Consider the following 26,812-nt stretch of genomic DNA (forward strand, 5'->3'; position numbering starts at 1 on the left):
CAAGCACTTCTACTGATTATTATGCCCGTATGGACGCCCAGCTGCGGTGCTTACCCCCGCACTCTCATTAGCCACTTTATTGGCTCGCGTCGCTTATTACCTATGTTATTGCGTTTCTTTAATTAGCTATGAATTTGTCGTCGTCTTCTTCGTACTTTTTTTCTTATTCGCTTTCGCAAGGACATTTCTTATACGCCATCGGCATTGAATTCGAATGTAGTTGTCGCTTTTATGGATATTGGCCTTGGGTTCGATTAAATGTGCTTCTACTAAAGGGCTTTGTAGTAGCATTTCTCATAAAGATTATTGGCGATCGCAAACTTTCATGGACGTAGTTAAGACAGTTATTTAAGTATGCAGCGTGATTTTTAGAAAACCGACTGCACTGAGACGTCGAAAAATAGACTGTCGTAATTTTTATGAAATTCTGATGAAACGCAATGTTCGACAGCGCACAGGTTTTCAGTAATGCTTTACGAACGATCAAGAGCAAGATCAATTGACCAATAGCCCAAGAAATCCAAATGAAAGCAATGAATAAACAATGAGCTGGATAATATCCTGGCAACATCTTCGAAAGGCAAACGCGTAACGCGCGAGGAGAGAAGCATACGGCGTCGTACAGTTGTGTCGTCTGATTTATGTCGCCGAGGGGTGCCTTAGATCTGATTATGGGCGAGCGAGCGTTCGATTCGCATGAGCCTGTTTATTGAATTCGAATGAGCGGCGTGCGCGGTGCTGCCCTTATCGGCGCGCGGCCGTGTACCGGCGCAAAGTGTGCCTCCCGCGCGGCTTGATAAAGATGATTTGTGCGGCACTGCCGGTTCTCCTCGGGAAATCGCACGTGCCGCGCGGATTAGATTCGACGCCCCGCGCAACGCTGAATTGGCCGTCGGAGCCAGGCTCTCGCGTGCACCTGGAGGCGAGCGGTCAGCGTGCCGAATTAATATCGACTCAATCGACATCGACCGCCATAAATCAGTCCTCCGTGGCATTATGCGTCGCGAGGAACAATGTCAGAAGTTGCCAAGTGCGCGCTAGAATCTGCAAGCTGAGCCCAAGTCACGTCTGAATCTAATATCGCGTAACAATTAAAGCGAATGACGAATGGCCCGAGCGAACAATGGAAAATCGTCCGCGCGCGCGCACACACGATAATCGGAACGGAACCACTTAATACGCGCGAAAAACAATCAGCCGGTGCATTATATATCGAGGCCCGGTGGAAATCATTGTTCTCGCCGGTAACGACGGAAAATAAAATGGACGCGGCCGCCTTCCAGTGCGCAGCAGCACTTGTAAAACGGCAATAAATCGAGAGACGGATACGCTATCGGGATTCGTGATCTCTCGCGATGCGTGTATATAGCGCGCGAGCTGCTCTTCTTTATTGTGCGTTTCTGCTTATTCTTATCGTTGGGAGTCTCGCTAGTTAAAGTTTTACAACGGGGCGATTCTTCTGTGCTGGCCGACCGCCGCGCGCAATTCGTTCGGTCGCAGGATTTCGCAATGTAACGCCGAGCTTTATTCGAGATCCCATTTCGAGCGCGACAGCCGAACTGCCGTGACGATAACTTGACGGTAGCTTACTCGCGCGTCCCCGCGAGAGAAAAAGAGAAGGCACGGCGTTCGACATTGTTCCGCTGCTTTTCGTAATGCTCGCCGACCGCGCACCCATATCTCTGCGAGAGATGGTTTTTACCGTCCGCCGGAGTCCTTAATTACCGTATAAATCCTACGGTAGCTGGATCGGATCTCGCCTCGCGCGTGCGTAGGCGCAGCGAACAAATCGTACCGCGGCGTCTATTTGTCGCCGTCGAACGGTATGACGAAATTGAATCCGATGCAGCTCGGAGATCGCCGTGGTAGCTGTCCATTCCTGCTAATTAAATGCAAGTCGCGATCGCTGGGTAAAATAGTGTCGATTGTGCGCGCGCGACAAAGCGTATCGCGAAAATTCACGCCGACGCGGGGGATTGCGAGTCGAGTGCGCGCGGATTGCTCTGGGAACGTAGAAAACACGAAAATATTAATAGCCCCGTGCGCGGCAAGTTTTATCTATCGAGGCTTCCTCGTTTTATTCCTCGTTAATAACGTATTATTGGCTACTTTAGATACATATAACTGATTCAATTTTATCGAACATTGAGCTCCGAAAGTCGTTAGTCGTTGAAGTTGACGGTGGACGATGCCCTCGTTAAAAACTCGTCCTCGTCATTCTCGCGAATCAATTTATTCATCCAAGCCATAAGATACGTATAAACGTTCGCACACTTTCACTAAATAAAGGCAATAAAAGCTGAATAAAGTTTATGATGATTCATCGGGAGCCAATAAAGAAAAAGGCACGTCAACGGCAAGCACCATAAAGCCGACGTGTACACATGCCTGCCGAAAAACATCGCGTAATCTCGTAAAGTACTCGGGCCGCACTTCGAATCAATTGCGTCTTTGGTCGTGTGCGCCTTGTGCGAAAGTGCAGTCCTTCCTTCCACTTTTTTCCCCTTCCTTTCGCTTAGCGACTGCGTCATTAGCCAACTGAATTATGCCCTTTTCGACGCGAGCTCTTTCTCTCTCTCTCTCTCTCTCTCTCTCTCTCGCTCTCTCTCGCTCTCTCTCGCCGTTGCGTCATAAAAATTAGCCAGGCGCGTAACGATAACGGTGGATAATTGCACGCTTTGAACGCTACCGACGCAACCAAAGCTGCGGCGGGCGCGCCAGCACCTTCCCATTGCGCGCTTTTTGGTTATTAATTTTAGTGCTTTCGAATGAACCTACGCACGCTTTCGAGTTATACTTCGTAAATCATCATTACGCAAATTTTTTCGGTTTCCTTTTCTTTGCAAGAATTTGCCATTTCCTTTTTTGAAACGACTGGGACTTTGCTTTATACTTTTACCTTTCCTGGTTGACTTCTCAATTCAATAAATCTAGTTAAATAATCCTGACTTGAAATTGCACATTTTATTCCACAGTCAATCTCTGCCGATTCAACACTCGCGGTAAACTTGTTCAAAAAATCATAATTTAGAATTCGAGAATAGGAAATAAAGTTCTTAAAAGTAAAGTCTTGTTCAACCTAGCGCTGCAAGATACAATGCGCTAAAGTGGGCAGTGCGCGTTAAAACAATAAAGTACGGAGGAGAGAGAAAGTAGACACACCGGCTAAAGGGCAAGCAGAGGAAAATGGAGATCGTAATGGAGTTGAACCAATTAAGGCGTGCGCGGGCTTTGTGCATTGTGTGCTCCATAAGTCTGTAAAAGCTTATTTCGCGAAGACAATCGCCGTTGCTGAATTGGCTGAATAAATAGTGTATGAATTTATCGAGTAATTGGGTAGCAACTCAATAAGCAAATTAATCCATTGCTAATGTGCAGGTCCATCGAGTTTTTGTCGGAAATTCAGGTTTTATCAAGACGTTGTTTTAGAAATGATCAACCTAAAACCATTGATCAATCTAAAAATATTCTTTAGTAGATTTTATCTTGAAAATATTGGTTTTACTTTCTTTGGAGACATTACTCTTTCATCCCTTACTTTTGTTGGCGGGATATAAAATCGAAAATTCCGGTAATTACCCAGTACAAACCATTTGTTTCTCATTTAAAAAAACTAAGCGATCGAACAGAAGTAGGATTTTTTAAGCGCGCAGTTTTGGCGCTGACAATACACTTTATCAGCACGGAAGACTTGGCTCTTCCTTGCCGTCAACTTGTAGAATCATGTCTTCTCTGATCGCCGCGCAATCCGAAGAAGCCAAACGTTATCCCTTTGTTCGGCGGTGATCTTTAGCCGCGGCGACGCACAGTTCCCGAAGCCATGGTAGGCAGCGAGGCAACGCGGGTGGCTGAAGATGAAGAGGCGCGCGCGCGCGGGAAAGCCGCTCGGAGTAGATTATGAGCGAGCGATAAACCAATAAAGCATTCGCGTTGCGTCGCCAGATGCGGGCTCGATATAAGCCGGCCAAGAGGCGCGTGCGCGCATAAAGGGATATTTTCCGCAACAGGTGAGTTAGAGCCGCAAGTACGCGCGAGAGCTCGGGCAAGCTTTTAATTTACGAGCGACGACGCGCTTTTAAACCGACGCCGCTCGCGCGAGGGATCGAGGGGACAAAAGTGCGCGCGCTCGAGATCCAAGTTTTGACGGCTCGCGATTAATTACGCGATTTTTCTCGCCAAGTTGCCTTTTCAACCCTGGACGCGAACGCACGGACATCGGTTCGGGGCTTCGCTCGAGTTTTTCATCCGATGATAGATGTCGTCGCTGAAATCCCGCCAAGGAAATTTCATCATTGCGCTACATCATTTTCCACGCCAAACACAACTGCCTCTAATGCTAAAGCTTTGAACCTTTCAAAACTAAAGGCATGCTTTCGTTGTAACATACCCACTAATTAATATATGCAATGTAATTCAAATAATAATAAAATAGGCGAATAGTAAAATAGACGATGATTCAAGAAAAAGAATATCCTTATGAATAATAAAGATCCATAAAATCTGCGTATATCAACAAAGCCATCGAGCAAACAAATGTCTAGCAACACATGTAACGTCTTATAAGAAAAGTCATAAACACATGACGTCCGAAAAGCGAGGAGCTCGTTCGTTTCTCCTAGGCACATATACATGCCAGCCAAACGTATGCGTATAAGGATTAGAGCGCGTCGCTTTTGCAGCAGCGTGTGTGTGTGTGTGTGTATATATATATATATATATATATATATATATGCACACACACACACACACATATATACGTATACATACATGCGTATTTTATTCTCGACGCGCGCGTAATTCAGCGCGAAATACAGCCATAATGCAGCAGCGGCAGCAGCAGCCCGTCTTGTCTAGGCGCTGCGATTATCCTTCAATTATTCGGCGCGACTCGCAAAAGAATGCGTTCGACCATAAATCGTCGGATTAAGCCCCCCTTCTTATATAGTATGTATCTCGCGCGCCATTTAACTTTATCAATTATCCGGCTCCCAGAAGATCTTAACCCCTGAGTTAGCTGCGCGATTCATTGCCATCTCTCCGACGTGGATAACGAAGAGATATGTGCAAGGCGCACGTATCGCTGCGAACGAACCGCTGATTGATTAAGGCGTTCGACGCGCAATTGATTGTTGCGTTTCGCTCCTTCATTCCGACCGAGTCTTTTTTGAGAAAAAAAAAATTGAGAACGATAATTCGCGTACGACTACTAATGTCAGCTATTCTGCACGCGGCTTTTCTTTTCAACTTTCAATTTAAAGGTAACTGCCGATCAATGTTTAACAGCTTGCAGATGACTCAATAATTGCTTGTGGCATCCTTCAATTTTTCAACTTCAACAAAGATCTTCTCCTAACACAATCATTGATGAATGTTCGCGATTGGATTCGCGGAACTTTCTGCGCTTTTCTCGAGCTCCCAATGCCGTTGCCGTTAAAAATTTAACGCCCTCCTAATTCGCCTGCCCGAATGAACAGCGAGACGGCACAGATAGGAAGAGAAGCGTGTGGCGCAACGATCGGAGCAGCTATACAGCCTCTCGCGCGTCCTCGGCATCGGATAAATTAGAGCCGCGCGCCTGCTGCACGCGCAGGCTGTCAAAGGATATACCTGGCACGAGCAGGCGATTAGGAGCAATTTCGCCGCGCTAGTTCGTCCCTAAATTACGAAGACGCTCGAGGTGTCGGATTTCACAGCGCGCCGAGGTACACGCGTGCTTTACTACCGGCCCGACGGTCGTTTTCACAATTTAACGCGTCCGTCGGCGCGCAATTTTCACCGGTCCGCGACTGTTGCTCTCGCCTTCTCGGTCGCTCATTCCAGGCGTCGAGTGCCAGATCAATTGCGTAATTCTAGGAGGGTCGTTCGGCGATCGAACGCCGCGAGCGCCTAGCGGACCCCTAATTGGATCTGCGTCGCCCTGCGCGAACATCGTGGAAGCCCCGTCGCGAGATCGTCACCGGCAAATGAAGAAATCAAGCTTGCAACAGACGCCAAGAAGCAACACCTGACCCCGCGGCAGAGAGTTTCTCGAAAGGCTTACAAATCTCCTGGCAATGGCGAACGCGTGAATCTCTAAATTACGTCTCGAAACTTTATACGTGGTCGCCATACGGGCGCCATAAATAGCGCGGGGCTAGGCGCGCGTCATGCGCAAAAAGCTCGCGGACACGTCTTTATTTCGCGACCACGCGACACTCTCCTTGTGTGTCTGCATGTCTATCTGCAAAGTCGGATGATCTGCCCCTATGATAGACATTTTTTTCTTCCTTTGTTTTGTTTCTCTCAGAAAAGGCTTAGAAAGTCCAAACTTTTCTCCGTTAATGAGTATTAAGTGATTCTAGCGTACTGGACGCCGTAATAACGATTTATTTCAAGCTTCAAGTAGTTTTATTTTTTATAAATAAATACTGCGGTCACTAGATGACAAATAGAATATGATTTTATCGATAAAATATAAGTCTATCGATATTTTGAAAGACACGCTGAAAATGTTACGTAAATAAAAAAAATGATTTTTTTATGCACAAGTTTGATAGTAGCAGATAAATTACTGTACCTTCATACTTTAAAATTTTTATTTGCCTTTCAATACTAAAATTTTTCCAAATATTCCACAATTCAAATGTCGTGGAATAAAATGATTCTTTTTTAATAGTGTGTGCTAGAAAGCTGAAGTTGGCATGCATTGAGATTCTTTAAAGTAGAAGCAAGCGCCTTTAATGAAAATTCCGATATAACAACGGTCCAGGCTAGATTTTTCATGAATATTGCACTATAAAGAGTCGTTCAATCGAATTTTATGATGTCAATTGAAAACTACCTCATAAAATCATCTTCAATAGACTAATCCATTCAACTTGATCGTTTTCAATGTTTTATCCAATATCAATTACTAATACTTTCAAACGCTTGCAATGATTACTCTTTATAAAATTCCAATAAGTATTTGTTGTCAGTTCATAAAGTTAAAAAGAAAATAACTGGAGCTAAATATGAAACAAGTAGTGTCGTCGATCTCGTTGAGCCAAACTGTGTATTTATTAGATTGAAAATATTTAATATTTATGTCTTAAAGAAAACAGATTTGAGTTTTATTTTAACTTTACAAATCACAAAATATAGAAAAATCATCTAAACTATGTGTATAAATTTTAAATTACAGTATATCACTTGGTTTAAATAAATTATACCAAGTGTCACTAGTCCCACCTTAGAATGATCTTTCGGATAAGCTAAACAGTGCTGTTCGCCTCCTCTATAGCTAATAAAACTTGGATGATAAGTTGATAATTTGATAAACTCCAGGATCGTAAACCATCATTTCAGCATTCAATCAATCACCTGCGTTAACAATCTCAAAGTCCTCATCCTCTTTCAAGGTTTTCTTGTTAAACCGACGAACGCTTCTGTACTTCAACATATAATGAACATATAATGATATCGATGTTGTTGCATCTTTGATCAATTCGAAAAATAATTCACGGTGAATCATATCCGTCACATCCATACCATTCAATTTCGAGCTTTCAATGACATTCACATATGGGATACTCCAGTAAAGTCTGTTGGCATGGAAATCAATAACCAAAGGGGAAAAATTTGCAATAAAAGCATCACAATGAGTGACAGTCGGTCCAATTTGTCGTTTGAGTCGTACTAGTGTGTTCCATAGATTAAACTTGTAAACGCTCCTATGTATAGACCTTCCGATTCATCTACCGATATTGTGTATTTGACATTTTTATCCGCCATAGTTCAATGTACAAAAAATAAATGACCGGCATTCGGATGCATAGCAAAACTCATTACTAGCGCGTTTCTTTTCACCATACGTTCATAGCTTCCCAAGGCTTTGTCAAATTTATCATCGCAATTCCGGCTGCGTTGTTGACGAATAAGTTTTTCGCGCGCTAGTCCTGTGCGAGGTCATTCATTCGTTCACCTTTCGACGTTGAATTTCGGTAAATATTTCGTGAAGTACATGCCTTGATTCGTTGAAACGTCTTTGAACTAATGTTTCTTAATTTAGTTCGAACGGTCCTTTGTCAATATACATCAGAGATTTAGTACGGACGTCGTATATCAAACCTTGATAATTTGTTATATTCATCTTTTAAACAATCCCTGGTATTATCGGTCTTCTTGCCTATTTTCCACACTGGTGTTCGTATTCTTTTTGGTGGTACCCGATTTTGAATATTTCATAGTTTTCAGTAGGTCCTCATCCCTGTCTTTGTATACGACGCACTCCGGGAAGGATAATCGCTGTGAAAAATATGTGAAATTTATCGGCAACCTGATTGAACGTTTGATCATTTGCTCGGTTTTTGCAGATTGTTCCCTCGCGCTTATCTTTTGCTTAAGAACAATTACAACAAATCGTCTCTAACTTAAAAATACGTACAGAAAATATTAATTTTTTATTAAAATATGTGATCTATTTGTTAAAATATATAAGCATGTTTTTCGAACAAATTTTGTAAATACTTTGCTATTCGGAAGGTAGATATGTTTTAGTCTCGTATATATAAAATATCATATCAAAGAAATAAAAACAGTACTCAATGTGACGTCTATTGTATTAATGTAGTATTATAAAACATATATTATTTTTCTTAATAACCCGTATCCCTCGATAAACCATAAATATACCATAGAACTAAAAATTAAACTGTTTTCAGTTCCAGTGTCGCCGACGTTGCCGTTAGCCGACATAGTGCGCGAGCGTGAGCAGCAAGAGCGCGAAAGAACGCGACGCTCCGAGTGCGAAAGGGAAGCGATCACAAGAGCGGGAAGTCGACGCGAACGCGAACGCGAACAACAACGCCATCGCCATCATCAGGAAGTCTCGTCGTCCGTCTGCTCCATCGAGCCACCTGATCCTGTCTTCGTCTCATCTTCAGCTGCGCTACTCGCTTTGCAGAAGATCAAGGAAGCTTCTCTGTGAGTACCGTTTGTCTTCTGCACTCCAAGTTGGGCTTTTCTCGCTACCGAATCTACTTTCTCGTCGCTGTATAACGAAATCGTTGGCAAGTCACTCGTAAAAAAAGTGAAAACTGATTTACTCGAATACGCTCGTAACAAGGCTCTCGCGCGACAATGCACCGTAGCGCAGAAACGCAAAGCGCCCGAGCGTCTCTTCTGTCGAGCCGCGAAGCGCACGAATTATATATAAAGGCGCCTACCTCGCTACACACACGCCAATTTCCGCAAATCATAAATAACGAAAGCTCTCTATAAGAGCACAGAAGGCGCGGAACGCAGCTCCTTGAAAAAAGGCGCAGGGCAAAAAAGAAAAGGAAAAAAATCAGCGAACAATGGTACACAAAAACAAGAGCACGTCCGTCATGCACCGGCGAAATGATTGTCACGCGGCAATGTCGGCGCATATAAATTTCTGGCGAGCCGCCCGCATGTCAGCCGCGCGCGCTCGCTCGCCCCCCTGCCGTCGCCGACGTCCTCGCTCTATCTATCGAGGATCTTCAACTAGGCAGTTTCAGCAGGTACATCGGAGAGAGAGAGCGGATGAGTCTCGGCAAAAAATGAAAGAAAAATATACGCCGAGAAATTATGGGATATGTTTTTGCGCGCTCGCAGGGGAGGCGCTGCACGTAATTTCTATTTTGCCAGCCGGAATTTATTTCGAAAGTTCGGTTATTGTTGCGACGCGTTCGCGGCGCCTCGCGCGTCTCGCGGCTCGACAGTCGATTTTACTTTGGACTTGTTTGCGATTAAGCCGAATGCACGCCGTTAACGCTCTCGTGGCGCCTCAACTTTTGCAGTTACGTATTTCGACGAAAGTATCCGATGGTTTTCGAAACGACGGGAACGGACGATGAAGTGCTGTCAATCATTCGTCATATCATTTGAAAGCGTACTTCACGATGTTCTGTTTCTTTTTCCGCGAGACAAGTTCAAAATCCAAATGAATAATTCTGCACGCGTCACATTGATCATCCATAAAACTACGATAAACCAATAAACAATGAATTATACATCGTGAATAATCCATCGAATAGCGCCACGTCTCATAAACCGCAAAGTCATGGAAAGCGTAGAGCGCAAATACCTCGCTCGTCCATATAATCGAGGGCAAAAAAAATTGAGTTGCTCGAGCAATTTAAGTGCCATACACAGGCGCACGCGAATGGTTTCCAATAATCAAAACATCAACGCTGTTTTTCCGATGCTTTTAACAGCTTGCGCCTCGTTATAAATCACGGCACTTTACGCATCGCGGAAATTTGTCGTGTCGCGGTCGCGCCAAAGAAAAGTAGACGAGCGTAAAATCGGTAATGCGCGCCGATAATAAATCACCGGCTTCTTGTGCTCCCCGATGCCTTTATGATGATTTCGCAAGAAGCGACAAATTGTTTCGTTGCGAGCTTAAGTGCGGACGCGCGGACGGACATTGATTCGCTTGGCGAATTCGCGGAAAGGCCGTTTTGATGAGGTTTTGCGTGCGAGCGCGTGTAGTAGTAGATTGATTTAGAAACGGCTGTTATATCGCACGCCGCGTCCTTTTTTCTTCTTTTTCGAGCTCTTTAATGCCGCCAAATGAGCTTCGTGCTCGAATGCCGCGCCAAACGCGCGCAAGAAAATATTGTAATGCCGCGCGGCGCGCATCGCCTACCTTGTGAGCGCTGCCGAGCTCCGGCGCTTTTTACTCGCATTAAGAATACTGCATACTAATACCCTTTCTTTACTCAAAAGGTTTAGCCTCTTTCGATACCGTCCATCAAAAATTACGCGCGTCCGAAGACACGGTACCTACGCTGAAATTTCACCTCGGCAGCTTTTTGCCCAATTTATCTTAAAGATCGCCCTTTCTCTCTCTCTCTCTCTCTCTCGTATGATCTCCGAAACCCCAAAATAATTTTCACCGAGTATTCCCCTTCGTGATGAAGAGAAAAAGGAGCAACCAGCCTCGCCTAAATTACGTGCACCTGCGCGGACGGCCCTTTCGCGCGAAGAAGGCCCACCTATCTCGCGCAATTACTCTGTGCAAAATTCGTAAAGTAACACGTCGATACACGGAAGCGGACGCACACACCCGAAGCAAAATCAGCTCTCCGAGATGATTTCGCTGGGGCGGTTGTAATTTCCAAAAGGCGCGCGCGTCGTTAAGCGGTTAATTGTTTAACCGTGGCCACAGCCATGTTCCATGATCTAACGACAGGTTTCCTTGATGTGCGCGCCAAAAACTGACTCGCACGGGGCCTTTTGTAATCAAACGATCGGCGTATTTGTGTTTTTCATTCATTTTATGGGCTGGGATTATGCGAACCCGTATAATACATACATGTATATGCGTGCTGTAAAATCGTGCGCGCTTTCTTTTTTATTATTGCGCCGATGAATATAAATCGGCATCGTATCCGAGCGACGAAAGAAGGATAAGTTAAATGGGTCGTCGATCGGGGCACCGTCATAAATATATGAATTGCTACGACGATTCAGTACACGCGCCGCTAATGGGCAACAAGACATACCAGTTTGCAAAAATTGCAGAAAAAACACAAGCGACAGGTGGCTCTCCCTCGAGTCGTCCAGAAACGGAAATTCTTACGAAAGCTCGCTCGCACGCGCGGAAAAACGGCCCACATAGCATGCCGATGAATTTTTCATCTCGAAAGTTGACCGACAGCGCGAACTATAAAAACTTGATGCTGATGATGACGAATGAAGACATCGACACGCTTATGAGTTTTGATTTCATTTTTTACCCTCCACGAGCGAGTACTTTTGCGCTTCACATCGCCATAATCAATGGCCGAGGTCGTTGACATGACAGGATCGCCTCGTCGTTGGCTTTACGTTTGCGCGGACCGTTGAAACCGATTGGGTTGGGTTGGGTTGACAATTCGTCGGTTGATCGATACTATTTTATTGCGTACCGCGGATTTGACTCCGAATCGTAATTTATCGATTTTGTGTTGTTTGTTTTGATGAATAATCGACCGAAAGAGGGCTGGTAAAAGACTGCAATCTAAAATATGCTCGACAGTTCTATACTTATACATAGCATTACGAAATTAACTTAGTAAGAAAAGAATATGCAATCATCGCATTCCAATTGAGTATTTGACAAATGCCCCGTCAAATCCATTGACTAAAATAACTCTAATTACGATTTAATTGAACAGGGTATTCCACAACAAGCGACCAGCGTTAACACCGGGAATCGGTTTGAGCGGCCGGGGCAACAATGCAGCGGTCGTTGGTGGCAATGGCACGAGCCTCAGTGTGGTTGACGGCGAATGCGGTGATGCTCTCAAACGACGCAAAGTTCACAGGTGCGACGTCGCCGGCTGCGATAAAGTCTACACCAAGAGCTCGCATCTCAAGGCTCACAAGAGGACTCACACCGGTAAGTAAATCGATAAGAAACCTGACTGTGTCTCGGAATAACTACGAGGAAAGTTGAAGCTTACATTTATTATGATATAAAAAAGAAGTAAAAAGGAATGAAAACAGTAATACTAAAAGAAAAAAAGTAGGTGTTTGTAATAATTGATCCTCTATGCTTAGATACAAGGATTTTGTTTCTATTCAAATCTAGAACAGTTGACTAAAATGATCATTTCTGCAAGCGAAATGTAAGATTATTCATGTTAATTTAATCGTATCCATCGGTACTCATTTCGTAATTCTCAAATGAATAATTATTCGAAAATTATTCGCCAGTCCCAGAGAAATTCGCTCGCAAGATTAAAAAGCGCGATTGTCAAGTGCATTGAGAGTAAGTAATGAGACGCCCCATTCTAACGACTCCACGCACGCACATCGTTTATACTCGATTTTTGTCCCTCCACCAAGACGTGAAAATATTTCTCCTGAACAGCCGCGTGATTCGCTTGGCGCAATAATTCGCTCGCGCACTCGTACTTTACGGCGTGCACGCAGAAGTGCCCTGTTATCGCGTTGATATGAAGAAATTGCGAAGGTTTCAGCCGAAGTATTGCGGAAGGTGACGTATCTTTTCTCATTTCGCTTGACAAATTGAGCGTCAGTGCGTTGGTTTGCACGTGTCTCTCTTGTGTCGCGAACAAAAAATAAATAAAATGCGAGGCGAATCGGTTGCGCAACGAATTAGTGTCGATGCTTTGCGAGCGCGATAACAAAACTCGTCGATTCCATTTGAAAAAGAACCGACTATTTATAAATTCATGATTCGCCGACGACTCGCATTGTCGCAATTAACTCGCGCTTCGCTGTACATCCACCCAAATCGAGAGAAACATTACTACGGCCGCGCGTACGTTTTTCTTTTCTCACCCCTCGAACAATGCAATTGACTTTTTTTTTTGCCACATCACGGCCCTCACCTCAATCGCCTGAGAACCGCAACGACGAAAAATGGTATTTTTCTGCGTGCGCCGGACAAATTAGACTTTGACTGACTTACCTTTTACGAAAGCTATTATTCTATCGCACGCTCGTTGCATTTCTTGTCTTGTTGTGGTTACTTTTAGTGTCGGCTGGAGAGATTTATATGGCTTTGGGGGAATTACGTTGAGTGAAGAGTGAAATTAATATTTTACTGTGCACTAAAAGAGGGAATTTAAATTGTTTTTTCTCGAACGTGTAAGGTATTACATTTCTATTTACTGAAAAATTTTGCAATCATTATCTGTATATTGAATCTTCTAGCAAGTATCTTCGTTTGCAGCACTGAAATCGGTAGCGACAGCACGTATAGATGACCAATAAGTGGACGTCGTCTTTTACCACTGTCCCACAGAACCTGCATTCGTGTTTTACATTCACGAAATCTTAGAAATATCAATGCAATCTTATTTTAGGATAGTAATCGTTTGTGAGTATTCAGTTTTACAAAAGTAAATATTAACTTTTTCGAGTATCCTGAAAAAAATTTATAGTCCATATTTTGCCACATAGCGTATACTTTATTCTGTATTGCAGGGAACACGTATAAAGATAGACGTCCACTTTTACTAGTGTCTTAAGAAAAATCGCATTCGTGTTCTATATTTTTCACAAGTAACGATTGTGCAGGTAAAAAAAATTTGTCCTTTTTGGATGAATTCATCCAAATCCACCATTTTTATATAAAAAAAATAAGGACGTGTAACCAATTAATCTCGCTTCGACTATTTTTCATTGCTAACAAATGAATACTTTAATTGCGCAATCGTCGATTTCCGGTCTCACACGTCGGAACCGAACAATCGCGTGTCCTACGATCGAGTGCGAAAAATCGTACGAACGCGCGGGTGTGGACAACTGACTCTCGGCCGATTTGGCGAGTTGCGTCGACGTAATAACAGGGCGTCGCCGCTACGATCAAACTAGTTTTTTTTCTTCTCGATCCGGTCACGCAATCCAGAGGATTTCTATCTCTCTCTCTCTCTCTCTCTCTCTCTCTCTCTCTCTCTCTCTCTCTCTCTCTCTCTCTCTCTCTCTCTCTCTCTCTCTCTCTCTCTCTCTTGTGTATTTATACCGATCGCAATTAAACCACTCGCTTTTGTATCGCAATCTTTACATTACTGCTTCAATTTGTATAATTTGTAAAACGAGACGATTTTATATTCGGCAGGAAAACAATGTGAGTCTTTTGCACTTAGTGGTGTGATTTATTTTTACGATGTATTGTAGGAAATGAAAGTGATTGCTTGGATAATTTTCTTTTCTTTTATAGCAGGTCTCGTTGATGAGACTATCAATTTGTTCTGTGTCACGAATAAAACACGGAATCCATCGATTTTTCAAGACTCAAAAAGAAATCAAATGTTTCAACAACGACTTTCATGTAAAATTCATAAATGATTTAGTTATCTTACTAATACGTAAATTAAAGTTCTGATCGGTATTTTGCTGTATCAAATATAATTATTTTTCCTTAAACATCCATTAGATATTGAATTATTTCTTGACTATCTTAGGATTGTAATTTTTCATAAATATTCTTATTGAAAGTTACTAAACTATCGCTTGAAAAAATGTATAAGCAAACATTTAAAAAATCACTGTAGCCTTAAAATTTATAACTCCAAAGCTAGCCGCTGTAGACGGCTACTACTCCTCATGCTCCCATAATAATGACGCAAAATATACTCTATATATATTTTGTAACATTCTTACTTTAGTTCAATACATTCTGTATTCACGTTCACGTAGAATATCCCTGACATTGAGATTCATAAAAAACCAATTTGCGCCACACAGAAATCACATTAAGGTGAGATATAAATTAAGCTAAAAATAAAATCAAAGTGCTATAGGCAATTGAAAAAAATATTCGATAATCCCCAGTAATAAGTTTAAATGCAAATCGGAATTACAGGCATCGTCTAAACCATTCGAGCCTTTGACATATAACTCCGCAAACAAAATCTGCATTACCGTCATTCACATCGACGCGTCCCAATCTTTACATAATTTAAAGATTAGCCTGTGATATCCTCGAAGCTCAAGTCGGTCACTTTACAATGCGTCTCCGCGCGTAGGAACGCTGTAAGTCCGCCACGGCTCGCCGGATGAATTTGCGCACTCGCGGAATTTATGGTCTCTCGACGGTGTTGCGCGCGCGACCTCCGCCGGGAATGCGCGTCTTCGCCAACTCTCTCTTTCTCTCTGCGCGAGATGTTTATCGCGAGATAGGGTAATGGAAAAATGCTTTTTCTCTGTGTCACGGGCCACTACCTCACGGTGTTTAATTGATGCGTGGGAAAACTGGATTTTTCAATCGCGCCGCAGCGACCTGTCCGCGTTCGGAAAATCGCCGGCCTTGCAACGGATATTCAGTAAGCATTTTGGCCTTTGTAACAATCGATATAGTTTGCAAGTGTAACGGGACATCCGCCGAACCACGGCTTTGATCATGGGCTAATATGGGAGATTGTCGACTCGCAGAAGTTGGCGATGCACCTTTCCACAGACCAAAAGAAAGAAAAACATATAGCGAAGGGATTACTACGGATGGCCGTGTAATCGCTCAAGGTCGCGTCGATCCCAGGGCGTGCCGTTCAGGGATTTATATCGCGCCGAACCCCTCGATCAACTGGTACGTACACTCGAGAGCACGTATCTCGTGTGGGAGGCTGCGTTGCGCGCAACAGGTCAATGAGTTTTGAACCCTGTATTGATTTTTTCAAGAAATCAGCAATTAGGCGCCATTGACATTTGCAATGCGTTCGGGCAAACGAATGCGCTTGCAAGGGACAACGAATCCAAAAATCGAGCATCAGGCTTATCTCGCGTTCGTCGAAAATCATTCCAAGGAATGATCCGGAAAGGATTAAACGAATATTATTGTGTCTTTATTGTGGCGCTTTACTAGCTTAGCTTCTGAAGCGTTGGTAAACCAATTAACGACAATTGCCGTTCACAAGCAGAGTCAGTAGGCGAGCAAACGGCTCCACGTCAATTATCAAACTTATCTCTTCTTCAGAAACAATCACTGCTATTTACCTTTTCTCTCTGGCGCGCCAAAAACCAACCGGCGCAACGCGAAGCGCGGATGCTAACGAGTTTGAAATGATACTCTTATAGGCCCGTAGAGCAGAGGACCACCATCATCGCCGCCACACGGCGGTAGATGTAAAACTTTTAACGTTTGTACTCGCATATATACATATATATCGAAGGGAACGCGCGGAGAGGAGCTTTTTAGTACTCTCGCCTTTTTAAGCGACGTTTTATGCACTTCGCTCGCTTCTTCCTCTTTTCCTTGCTTTGCTATATACTCGCGCTCGAGTAACGCCCTGAAACGTATAGAGCGACGTCGGTTACCGATCGTAAATCCTTGATTGAAGGGCTCGGCGCAACAGCGAATTTTTGCTTTTGTTTGGCGGCGGCGGCGGCGGCGACGGCGGCAGCGGCGGCCTCTCTTTTACCCCGTATCGACGGGAAAACCGATGGACAGATAATTTTTAATTGTCTACAGTAAAGAAACGCTATTGTTGGTATTGTTTTGCGAATTAAAGGTTTTGCATTTGTCTTCGTTTAATCTTTTAATATTTCTCGTTATATCATTTTTACGGTTCACAATGAAATTACAGAGAGAACCTATATTGAATAAAATGACATTTTCTGCTAATGACTAAAATCAAGTAATCGAGACCAAAAAATTGCTCTATAGGCAGCAGAAAATAATTGTTGAATCTTTCAGATGATACTCTGGAATTGTTTTCAGATACACTTTCTATAAATAACTACTCTTTAAAAAATCCATCATCTCTAAGTAAAATATTTTTTTCTCTACGCAACAATCGACTTTATTTTACGCCCTTCCTGAGAAAAATCCCAAGAAAAGTAAGAAGAAGGAGAGTCTGAACAGTTGCCAACCAATATTTTACGTTGAATCGCTGCCGCTCCATAGCAGATAAATGGCCTTGCGCACAGTGTGATACCACTGCAGACATTATTATATGGAAAAAAAACTGGAGCAGTGCTTTATTGATGACCTTGTAATGAGACCTACTGATTAATTGACTCCGTTACGAATTGCAGGAGGCAGCAGGATTCTTCAAAATCACGCGTTGAAACCAAAGGTGCCTGGATCTGGGAAAATAATTAGAACTTATGTAATGACGTTTTTTTTTATGATAAATGCACAAGAAAATTGTTTATGCGTTGAGTCTTCATGATGCTACTTGACTTACTGACATAAACATCTTCACATTGACTATCCTTGAGAAGCAGTATTCCAGTATGCATTTCCTGCTAATGGTGACACCGAGAAAAAAAGGAAACCGAACAATCAAACAACGCCGTGACACTCTCTTGACAATCTCTGCAGTTTGACGGTGCGCGTACATAACTGGAATTAAAAAGGAGGAAGGGAGAGAGAGAAATTGCAGAGCTATTAAACTGAGCGTAGATATTAACAGGGTGACTTGTTGAAATGCGCAAACGGAAAAACAAATAACCGGCGATCCGTGAGTACATTTAAAGCGCTTGGCGACACTGCAATCGCGGCCCAGTCGTCGCTTGGACTCCGATCCGATCAACGTGCATATTATTTTCATCGTCACTTTTAACGCCGACACGGGCGGGGTATATAGATTGAGCATGTCACTCAAATATTCCTGCCTGTTTCTTCTGGCGATCATATCATCCACGGCGCTACTGGTCGAAGCAGGTTTGAAACGGACCCTTTTTTTCATTCCTTCGTCACCTTAGAGCTTCGGCCCTCGTCAGTGTCATTCGCACGATAATTCATTCGGAACGATAATGCTGGGGCAACATTAACGTCTAATGCATTTATAACGCTTCGTGTCAACTTCGGATCAACTGGATAACTGTTGATAAGCGCGTCACTCCTGTAATTACGGTGTGGTCTACGGATGAGGGAAAATCAGGGAAACGACTTTTTTTAATGCAAATGATGATACCGATAGGTGGTATTTAACTCACTGAGAATTAAGATTCCATTACTTCGAAAGCTATCCTTCGCGAAACGTTAGGTAATACATCGTTCATCTGCCAGCTTTTCTTATTTCGTTATTTTCATACTTATGTGGTGACACCAATCTGTCTTTTGATATCTTTTATGTTTGATCTTTTGACATTTTGAATAGTAGTAGCAACGATTTCGCGAAATCTCGTGATAACTACCTAAAGAAAGTTTTAATGACATTCAAAGAAACGCAACGCTAGTTATTGAAGTAGCTTCATACTGGAAAAACCACCACTTCGAATGTCAATTACTCATTCAGACCTAACACAACTGTTCACTCGCTTTCGTTAGCTGCAATAAAAAAACGAAGGCTTGATAGCTGAACAAAACTTTTCCAGAGAGAAGATGCAAATTCGGCACGGCCTATTTCACTGGCTGCACTTTATGCGCTTGTGTGAAACGCGTGCCGGGTGGGGATGATCATGACACCAAGATTCATTGCCCAGATCATGACTGCCCATCGGGACACGTCGACCATGAGCCACCTGAATCTTTCTGGATTCAGTAGACGATTCTGCGATTTGAAATAATGATATATTACGTATCCCGAGGTATCAAACGCACACACACAATCACCTACTTTGTAATTATTAAATTATTAAGCCGACAGAAATAAATGCGCGCGTCGATATTGTGCTGTTTTCTTTTGTCTCCTCATGCCTAAGGATTACTTAATCTTTGAATAATCCATGTTCAATTATTAACATATTTAAGAATGTAACGCATTGAATTGTCCCTATTTTCTTTTTTTAAATTATCGGATCATCAATTATCATATCAGTCCGAAAATAACGTGTTCTAATTTTCATCTTAATTTAATTATCATGTAATTAACGAGTGTGAAAGTCCTGACTTTCTTGATAAGTCGAAAGCGGGCACACTTGATCGACTAGGGAAAGGAGGAGGAGCATATAACTGTGCAATCAACGAAAATCAGCCGGAGATCGATTCCCATCGATCGGGTGATCGGCGCGCACGCGCGTCCCTGCCCCTTTTTCCGTCAATCGTCGCATTGTCTCGGGATCGATACATCCCTGAGATAAGCTTGATCGAGAGCCGCCGGAGACCTGCTTCTCTTTCTTTCTTATTTTACGTGCTTCCTTTTATCCCAATTCCCTTCCCTCCTTGCGCCGCAAGAGAAAATACTGGATTACCGGCAGTTTTAATGCTTTCGATCGATAAGCCGACGAAAAATACACGCGGACATCGCGAAGATATTCGAGTTGTAGGTACAAATGCCGACAAGCAATCATAGAGCGGCGGTCGCGCGCTGCAAAACGCTTCTCACGCGATCGAACGATGACGACGCCGATTGCTTTGCGCGCCTAGCTCGGACATACGTCGCACGGGAGTGAGACGAAGACGAACTGCTCTCCTATCGCTTTCTCGCGAGGAGACTCGCTCATTACCGCCGCAACACTTTCGGTCTATATGTATAAATGTGTCTTTTTATCAGACACGAGTAAGCCGTGTCACCCTTGCTCTGTGTCCTTGTGTCTTTTTAAATTACGAGTCGTTCCAAAATAGTTATAAACTTTTAGAGACTCACATTTTCTCGAAATTCCCATCGCGTACCTGAGATACGCGGAAAAAAAACATATACCACTGTATTTGTTACAATTACATCCTACCTATTCATCTTTTCTACTGAAAAAAAGACTAGTAATTTTGTATTCCTCAAACCCTCCATTCTCATAGTCGACCCCGTATGCACAATGGAGAAGCCAAAACAATTTCCCTGAGAAAAGTCTCGATAGAAATATAGATCGATCGTCGGTGCAGTGGGGAACGTATACTGCTGCTGCTGCTTGAAAGAGAGAGACAGAGAGAGAGAGAGAGAGAATCCTGCCAGTAAAGACAGCTGTCCATCGTAACCGATAAGAGTCCATCACTCTATGTGGTGGTGGTGGTTGGTTTTTCGACTAACGAACGGTGGCTGGCAATAATTGGGTGTGAAGCGCTCGTCGTCGTCGTCGCCCTACAGGCCGTCGATTATATCAAAGGGCCTTACTTTTATCGACCCTGACGGAGATCTTTCCTTGCTCGCTTCACACATCCGTCTTTTCCCATCCTTGTTTGTCGAGCTCTCTTTCGCTCTCTCTCTCTCTCTCTCTCTCTCTCTCTCTCGCTCTCTCTCGCTCTCTCTCGCTCTCTCTCGCTCTCTCTCTCTCTCTCTCTCTCTCTCGCTCTCTCGCTCTCTCTCTCTCTCTCTCTCTCTCTCGCTCTCTCGCTCTCTCTCTCTCTCTCTCTCTCTCTCGCTCTCTCGCTCTCTCTCTCTCTCTCTCTCTCTGTTTCTTCGATTGCTTTTGCAGCCGGATATACTTACCTAGTATGTGTTAGGTAAAGCTTCGAACTTTTTGTTTCTATTGAATTTAACGATTTCATTTTCATTCGCGTTCAATTGACTTAATTATTTTTATCATGATCGAAAATTCTATGATTTAAGGTTTAAGTCAACGCGGGAAGAAAAGATCATTGGGTCGCTCCACGTGCAGGCTTTGTTTTAAAACAATTGAATATAAAGACGATTAACATATAAAATAGAATTTGGAGATGAGATAATAATATATTTTATACACACACACATATATAATGTATATATGTGGGCACGCGTGTATATATATATATATATATATATATATATATATATATATATATATATATATATATATATATATATATATATATATATAGGCTTACAAGTTTAGATCGATATTTCTGCATATTTCCGTTTAATTAAACACTATTTGTTTGAAAAAGTTTAAACAGGCGTATCGTCATTTTTGAATGACACTTGCGCATTATCTCAATATTTTTAAGAACATTGAAAATTTCAAAAGATTAAAGAAATAATAATGTTATCTTAATATTATACTACAAAGAATTCAAAGCAGTCAGATTATCTTGAGGACGTTCTCGTAAAAATCATTTTTATAAATATCTCTCAATCTTTAAAAATAAGTTCTTTTTGTCGTTACCCACATAGCCAAAAAAATATTTAGTATAGTTAACGATATGTAAAAACGAGATATTCATCATCAAATTGTACGTTTTTAATATGCGTCCGATAGGCTAAAATTATTTTGGCACTACAGTTCATTTGATTGTAAATGAAATTTTCTTTGAAAGGCCACTTTCGCGAATGACACTTGTGCATTATCTTATTATTAGCAACATTGGAAATTTGAAAAGAAATAATAACGTTATCTTAATATTACTACAAAGAACGAAAGGTACAGTCAGGTTATCTTAATTAACATATATCGAACATTTGATGAAAATCCAAATATGACCAGTAATATTTAAGCCAATGATGATAATATTTGTAAAATTGCAGCAATAAGAAGAAGAAATTGCATATTTGTTTACAGGCGAGAAGCCGTACCAGTGCACATGGGAAGGTTGCACGTGGAAATTCGCGCGTTCAGACGAATTGACGCGGCACTACCGCAAGCACACCGGTCAAAAGCCATTCAAGTGCCACCTGTGCCAGCGCTCGTTCTCGCGTAGCGATCATCTCTCACTTCACATGAAGAGGCACTGAACGTGAAAAAAGCACGCATACACACAGACACCACACCCCTACACATACATACAAACCACACGTATTCAATTATAATCAAGCACATTCGGGACCTGATTGATCATCACCCGGATTGAACGAGAGCCGGGTGTTGCCGCTGCTGATGTTGTAAATTATCATATGAAGAAGAGATACGAGCTTTTTATTTTTCTTCTTAGTTCAATATTCGAGGGAACAATTTTCTCTTTTTTTCTTTTTTGTGATGCCACGCGTTGACTCGCTGACCTGTGATTAGAGATACACTTTCGGCCTAACCATGTACACGCGCGCGAATGCTTTTATATAATGTATGTTCAAACGGGCAAAAATAAGCACAAAAAAAAACATTAAAAAATCAATCGAGGTGTCACGAATTTTTAATCGTTCTTTAGAAAATTATGATTGTGCTGCGGGTTCAGCTCTAGATTGAAGGGAAAATGGGGATTATACGTTGAACAATACGAAGGGGAGAGAATTATTGTGGAATATTATTTTATATAATTTACAGCATTAATTATTCTGTTTTCTTTTTTCTTAGCCAATTTAGGAAAAAAAATTTCAATTTTCCTAATGTAAAACGCGCGAGGGCCAGCTCAACTAGTCTAGAGAGCAAGAATATATAAAAAAAATGACAAAACATACAAAAAAATAACTGGAGATACATCTTTATTATTATTATTTGCAAGAGGCAAAAGAAAAAAAACATGAAACGTACGATATGCACAGACGATAATGCGCGATGCAATGAACTTAGAGCCAGTAAGCGTCTAGGAGTTTTTAAACGATAAGCTGTCTATTAGTGAAAATATTGTGGGATGATAAAAAAATATATCAATATAAATAAAGATATATATATATATATATATAAATATATATATATATATAAAGAATAGATCACCTTGATACGCAACACACGTAAGGTTTAATAGTTGTTTAATGCAAATTTACATAGGTAACTCCGGTGACGGAGCTTGGGACTTAGCATGCTCAGTTAAACAGTAGTGGAAAAATGAATTTTTATTCTTTATTTTTTTTTCTCTTCGCCAGTGTATCTCGATTTATCGCGCATTCGCAAGCGTTATTATCTGTATTATTATTTTTCCTTTTGCGTGAAAATCGACGATTGGACGAAGCGATTAAAAAATGTCGCGACTAAGATGTATATTTCTCGTGCTTATAAATATCAACGAAGAATTTCGCGTTTAGAGACGGACAATCAATCGTCAACTCGATTATGCGAATAAATATAATACAATATGTACATGGAAAGCTTTGCTGAATCGTTTTACCTTTACGTTGAAGAATCTCTCTTCGAGAGATACACATTTTTGTTTTCTTATGAACAGCAAAGTTTTTCACAGCGGTAAGAAAATGAAAAATTTATCGATGTAAATATTGAGATAATTTTACGATTTAAAAAAGCCAGTATTAGCTACGTGCATCGTGCTATGGATCCTTTCACTTTTGTGTCATCACTTTTCTTTTATTTCAGTGCGTGCGAAAAAAGTCGAATATTTTTCTGTATACCCGCTAAATTGCGTAAGTAAAATTTTCAATAATGCTGATGGTGCTAGTTTGTTTTAAAAAATATAGATAGGTAAATAAATCATTGGATATAACTCATATCTATTGCAAGGCTACTCTAAGAATTGTAATTTCAATAAAAAAGAAAATTATATACATTTAGGCCTATACCTAGTTAAATTAATGAAGTAGATGGTCGGGCAGTATTTCGAAATTGAGAGCGTGTATATTTTTATACAAAAATTTTTTACGTCATGGCCTCTAAATCTATAATGGAAATATAGAATTATTACGTTATGGTTAAGAACATTGCAATTGAACGTTATGAAAAAAATTATGGCATCATCTAAGTTTGATTATTTTATTTTAACGTATTTTAAATTCAATTAACACTTCTTTGTGTCTGTCAGTTCTTGAATTTCTTGGAGTAGATAGGATGAATCATAACTGCGCCAGTATATTTTCGAACCAATTATGTTACTAAAAATGTAAAAAACATGCAATCACAAAGTTTGTAAACGTGGTTTACAGCATAGATATTTGTAGTGCCTTCACTCAAATAACAAGAGTGAATATTTTCGCAGAATTAGGCCTTAAGTTATAAATAGTGCCTTTTGGACATTTTGCATGTACATATTATTAAAATGTTTGGCCGAAACAAAAAAAACGTTGCGCAATTCGATGTCAACGAGAAATTAAAATATTAAAATTTTTAAGCAGTGACGATGCGATAAATGATTACGGAACAAAATCGGAAATATTTGAGTAAAAAAGATGACTCGACCTTAAATTTATACATTCGGATTTTGAAATACCTTGTAAATAGTTAACAAATGCGTAAGTTACAAACATTTCTCTGCTATCAGTTTATAAAAAAATTACCTTTGCTGTGATGTATGCTATATAAAATATTAGAAACATATGTAATGAATGATTAAACATAACATTATGCACAATTAATGATACTAAATCAATATAAATACAATTTCATATATAATATGTAAAATTTCAAAGTATTAAATCTACTATAGCTATAGACATTTTTTCGATCAATACTCAAAGGAAATACATTTTTTATTTGCTCACTATTTAATTGAAAATATTTCCCGTTGAGATAATTTGTTCTTGGAATGTAGCCATACAAGATAAATTTACCATTTTAAAACTACCTAATACTGTGAAAAAGGAATATGAAGGGTAAAAATTTTTAAATAAACTTTTGAACTTCATTAAAACATAAAACTAAAATATTTTTTAGTTTCGCATGTGTATAATTACTTTGTGAAATTATTCTATAAAATATCTGTCAATAAATGATATACAAAAAAATAATGCATCTCAGTGCCTTAAATATGTGAAGATAAAGCGATGAAATTCTTGAACACTAAGCTATTTGAAAAAAAAAGTAATGCTAACATTATCAAGTATGTAGCAAAGATGGTTGAGTAAACTATATAATAAACCGCCTATAATTTTGTAAACAGCTTTAATTTGCCATACGTCTTGTAAAAAAATATTTCATTTTATTTGCACGGTGCTTATTAATTGATGGTGCTTGAAAAATAATAGGAAAAAATAGCAAAAATCTTTTACATTTCTCAAAATAGTAAACATCACAATAACACGCACATATATATCTGCATCAATATTTACATATTTATCTTGTAATAAATTAAACAAACTATCTTTAAAGGCATGTCATAAACATTGTAAACTGAATAAAAAGTTGTGTGCCAAAGTTTAACACGCATAAGCATACAATTTACTTGGCAGAAAAAAAAGAATTGTAATCGTGTCAACGTATAAATAGTTTATCACATTTTTCAAAAAATTGCAAATTATAACATCTTAAGGGAAAAGATTCGTAATAATTTTTCAATACATTACAGGAAAATAGGAATTTTTAATGGTAAGAAAACTATTATACACATCGAGCCAAACTTAGCAATTCTCACAATATGCAGTTAGAAAATTGTTTCTAATGATTACGATAAAATCGAAAAGCAATAAAGAGCACGCGCCGATATATATATAATGATTAAGCGATCGATCACGTACGTGTAAGATTTTTTTAGGTAGCGAAAGGAAATATGCGTGATACCAACAATGTATCAACAAATGCAAAAAGAGATCGAAAACTAGTTTTATTCTCTCTATAAAAAGGAAACTTTTAGTGTATTGCCAACGCAACAATGTATATATAATTTTCATAAATATAAATATAACCAATGGGGGCCAGTAATTCTCTCGGATCTCTCTTTTATGGATTTATGATTTTTAAAGTACATGAACAGTTTAACAAAGTATTGATCACATAATAAGTTTTTTGTAAAAAATCAGTTTCAATTTCAATATTCTTGACAAATTTGATTTAAATAAAGAAAAACGTTGAGTGTTGTTTATTTATTCTCAAAAAATGGTCAACGCGCTTTGCGTGAAACTTTCATGCTACGTCAACTATTTAATTTAAGAAAGAATGTATTATAAATTTATATATATCCCGAGCATAATAACGTAAATCATTCAAATTCTATCATAAACTTATTGTATAAACAGAAAAGGCATTAAATGCAATACATTTATTTTTTAGCTGTTAGAGACAACTTCACGATTCAATATTTCTTCATTATTTATATTTTTTCTACATTTTGTTGTTCTTTACCACTCTTTTTCATACGTCTGCATATGAGCGGTTTACAAACGCACGAATGGGGTTTAACTTTGCTACAGCGTTTGAGAAGAAAACGCACACTTGTGTAATAACAATGAAATTCCGCAATCTATATACTTTTGAATTCGATATATTTATTTATCGGTTGTTGGCTTTGCGATTAGAGCAGAGTAATGTATAGTAACGATTTGATAAAAGAATAAAACAAATATGTTTATATATTTAATATATAAATATAATATATAAATAGATATATACAATGTCAATAACGCCGACATGAGGAACAATTTGCAGGGTGAATATTTAATACACTGTCTTGAAGGAGAAAAACAATTGTGTAGAAAAATAAAGCCCTTCAAAGAGAGGATTATATATTCCTACAGTTTTTTCCTCTAGAGAATGAAGGATTTAATATATATACGTATGTTGTACAATAGTTGATATTTTTTAGTATATAATTATATCGGGCATCTAGAAAGATATTGTATCGACACATTCGTAAAGAGTGAACGACTTCATTTTTATTGCGAAGAATGATATGATGGTTAAATATTTAGATAATAATACGATTATCATTATCCTTACTGCTATCATTGGTACTATTATGTTTATTATTAATATTATTAATGTA

At 40.2% G+C, this 26,812-nt stretch overlaps 1 protein-coding gene and 1 long non-coding RNA gene across 2 annotated transcripts in view; both read left to right on the forward strand.

Moving 5' to 3' along the window:
- The window catches only part of LOC131668432 (Krueppel-like factor 7), a 298,845-nt gene extending 272,033 nt beyond the window's left edge, over positions 1–26,812 (forward strand). Inside the window, exons 5-7 of the mRNA XM_058942603.1 lie at positions 8,682–8,943; positions 12,147–12,370; positions 21,796–26,812. Of these exons, the coding sequence (XP_058798586.1) occupies positions 8,682–8,943; positions 12,147–12,370; positions 21,796–21,968 (659 nt within the window). The 3' untranslated portion in view covers positions 21,969–26,812. The remainder of the gene's footprint in view (positions 1–8,681; positions 8,944–12,146; positions 12,371–21,795) is intronic.
- LOC131668435 (uncharacterized) lies at positions 17,901–19,053 on the forward strand. Its single transcript, XR_009302268.1, has 2 exons — positions 17,901–18,106; positions 18,763–19,053. It is a non-coding gene; the product is annotated as an uncharacterized LOC131668435 (long non-coding RNA).

The sequence above is a fragment of the Phymastichus coffea genome, unplaced genomic scaffold, assembly GCF_024137745.1.
Source record: "Phymastichus coffea isolate CEN01 unplaced genomic scaffold, Cenicafe_Pcof_1.1 PCOF00077, whole genome shotgun sequence".
In the NCBI taxonomy this organism is placed as follows: domain Eukaryota; kingdom Metazoa; phylum Arthropoda; class Insecta; order Hymenoptera; family Eulophidae; genus Phymastichus; species Phymastichus coffea.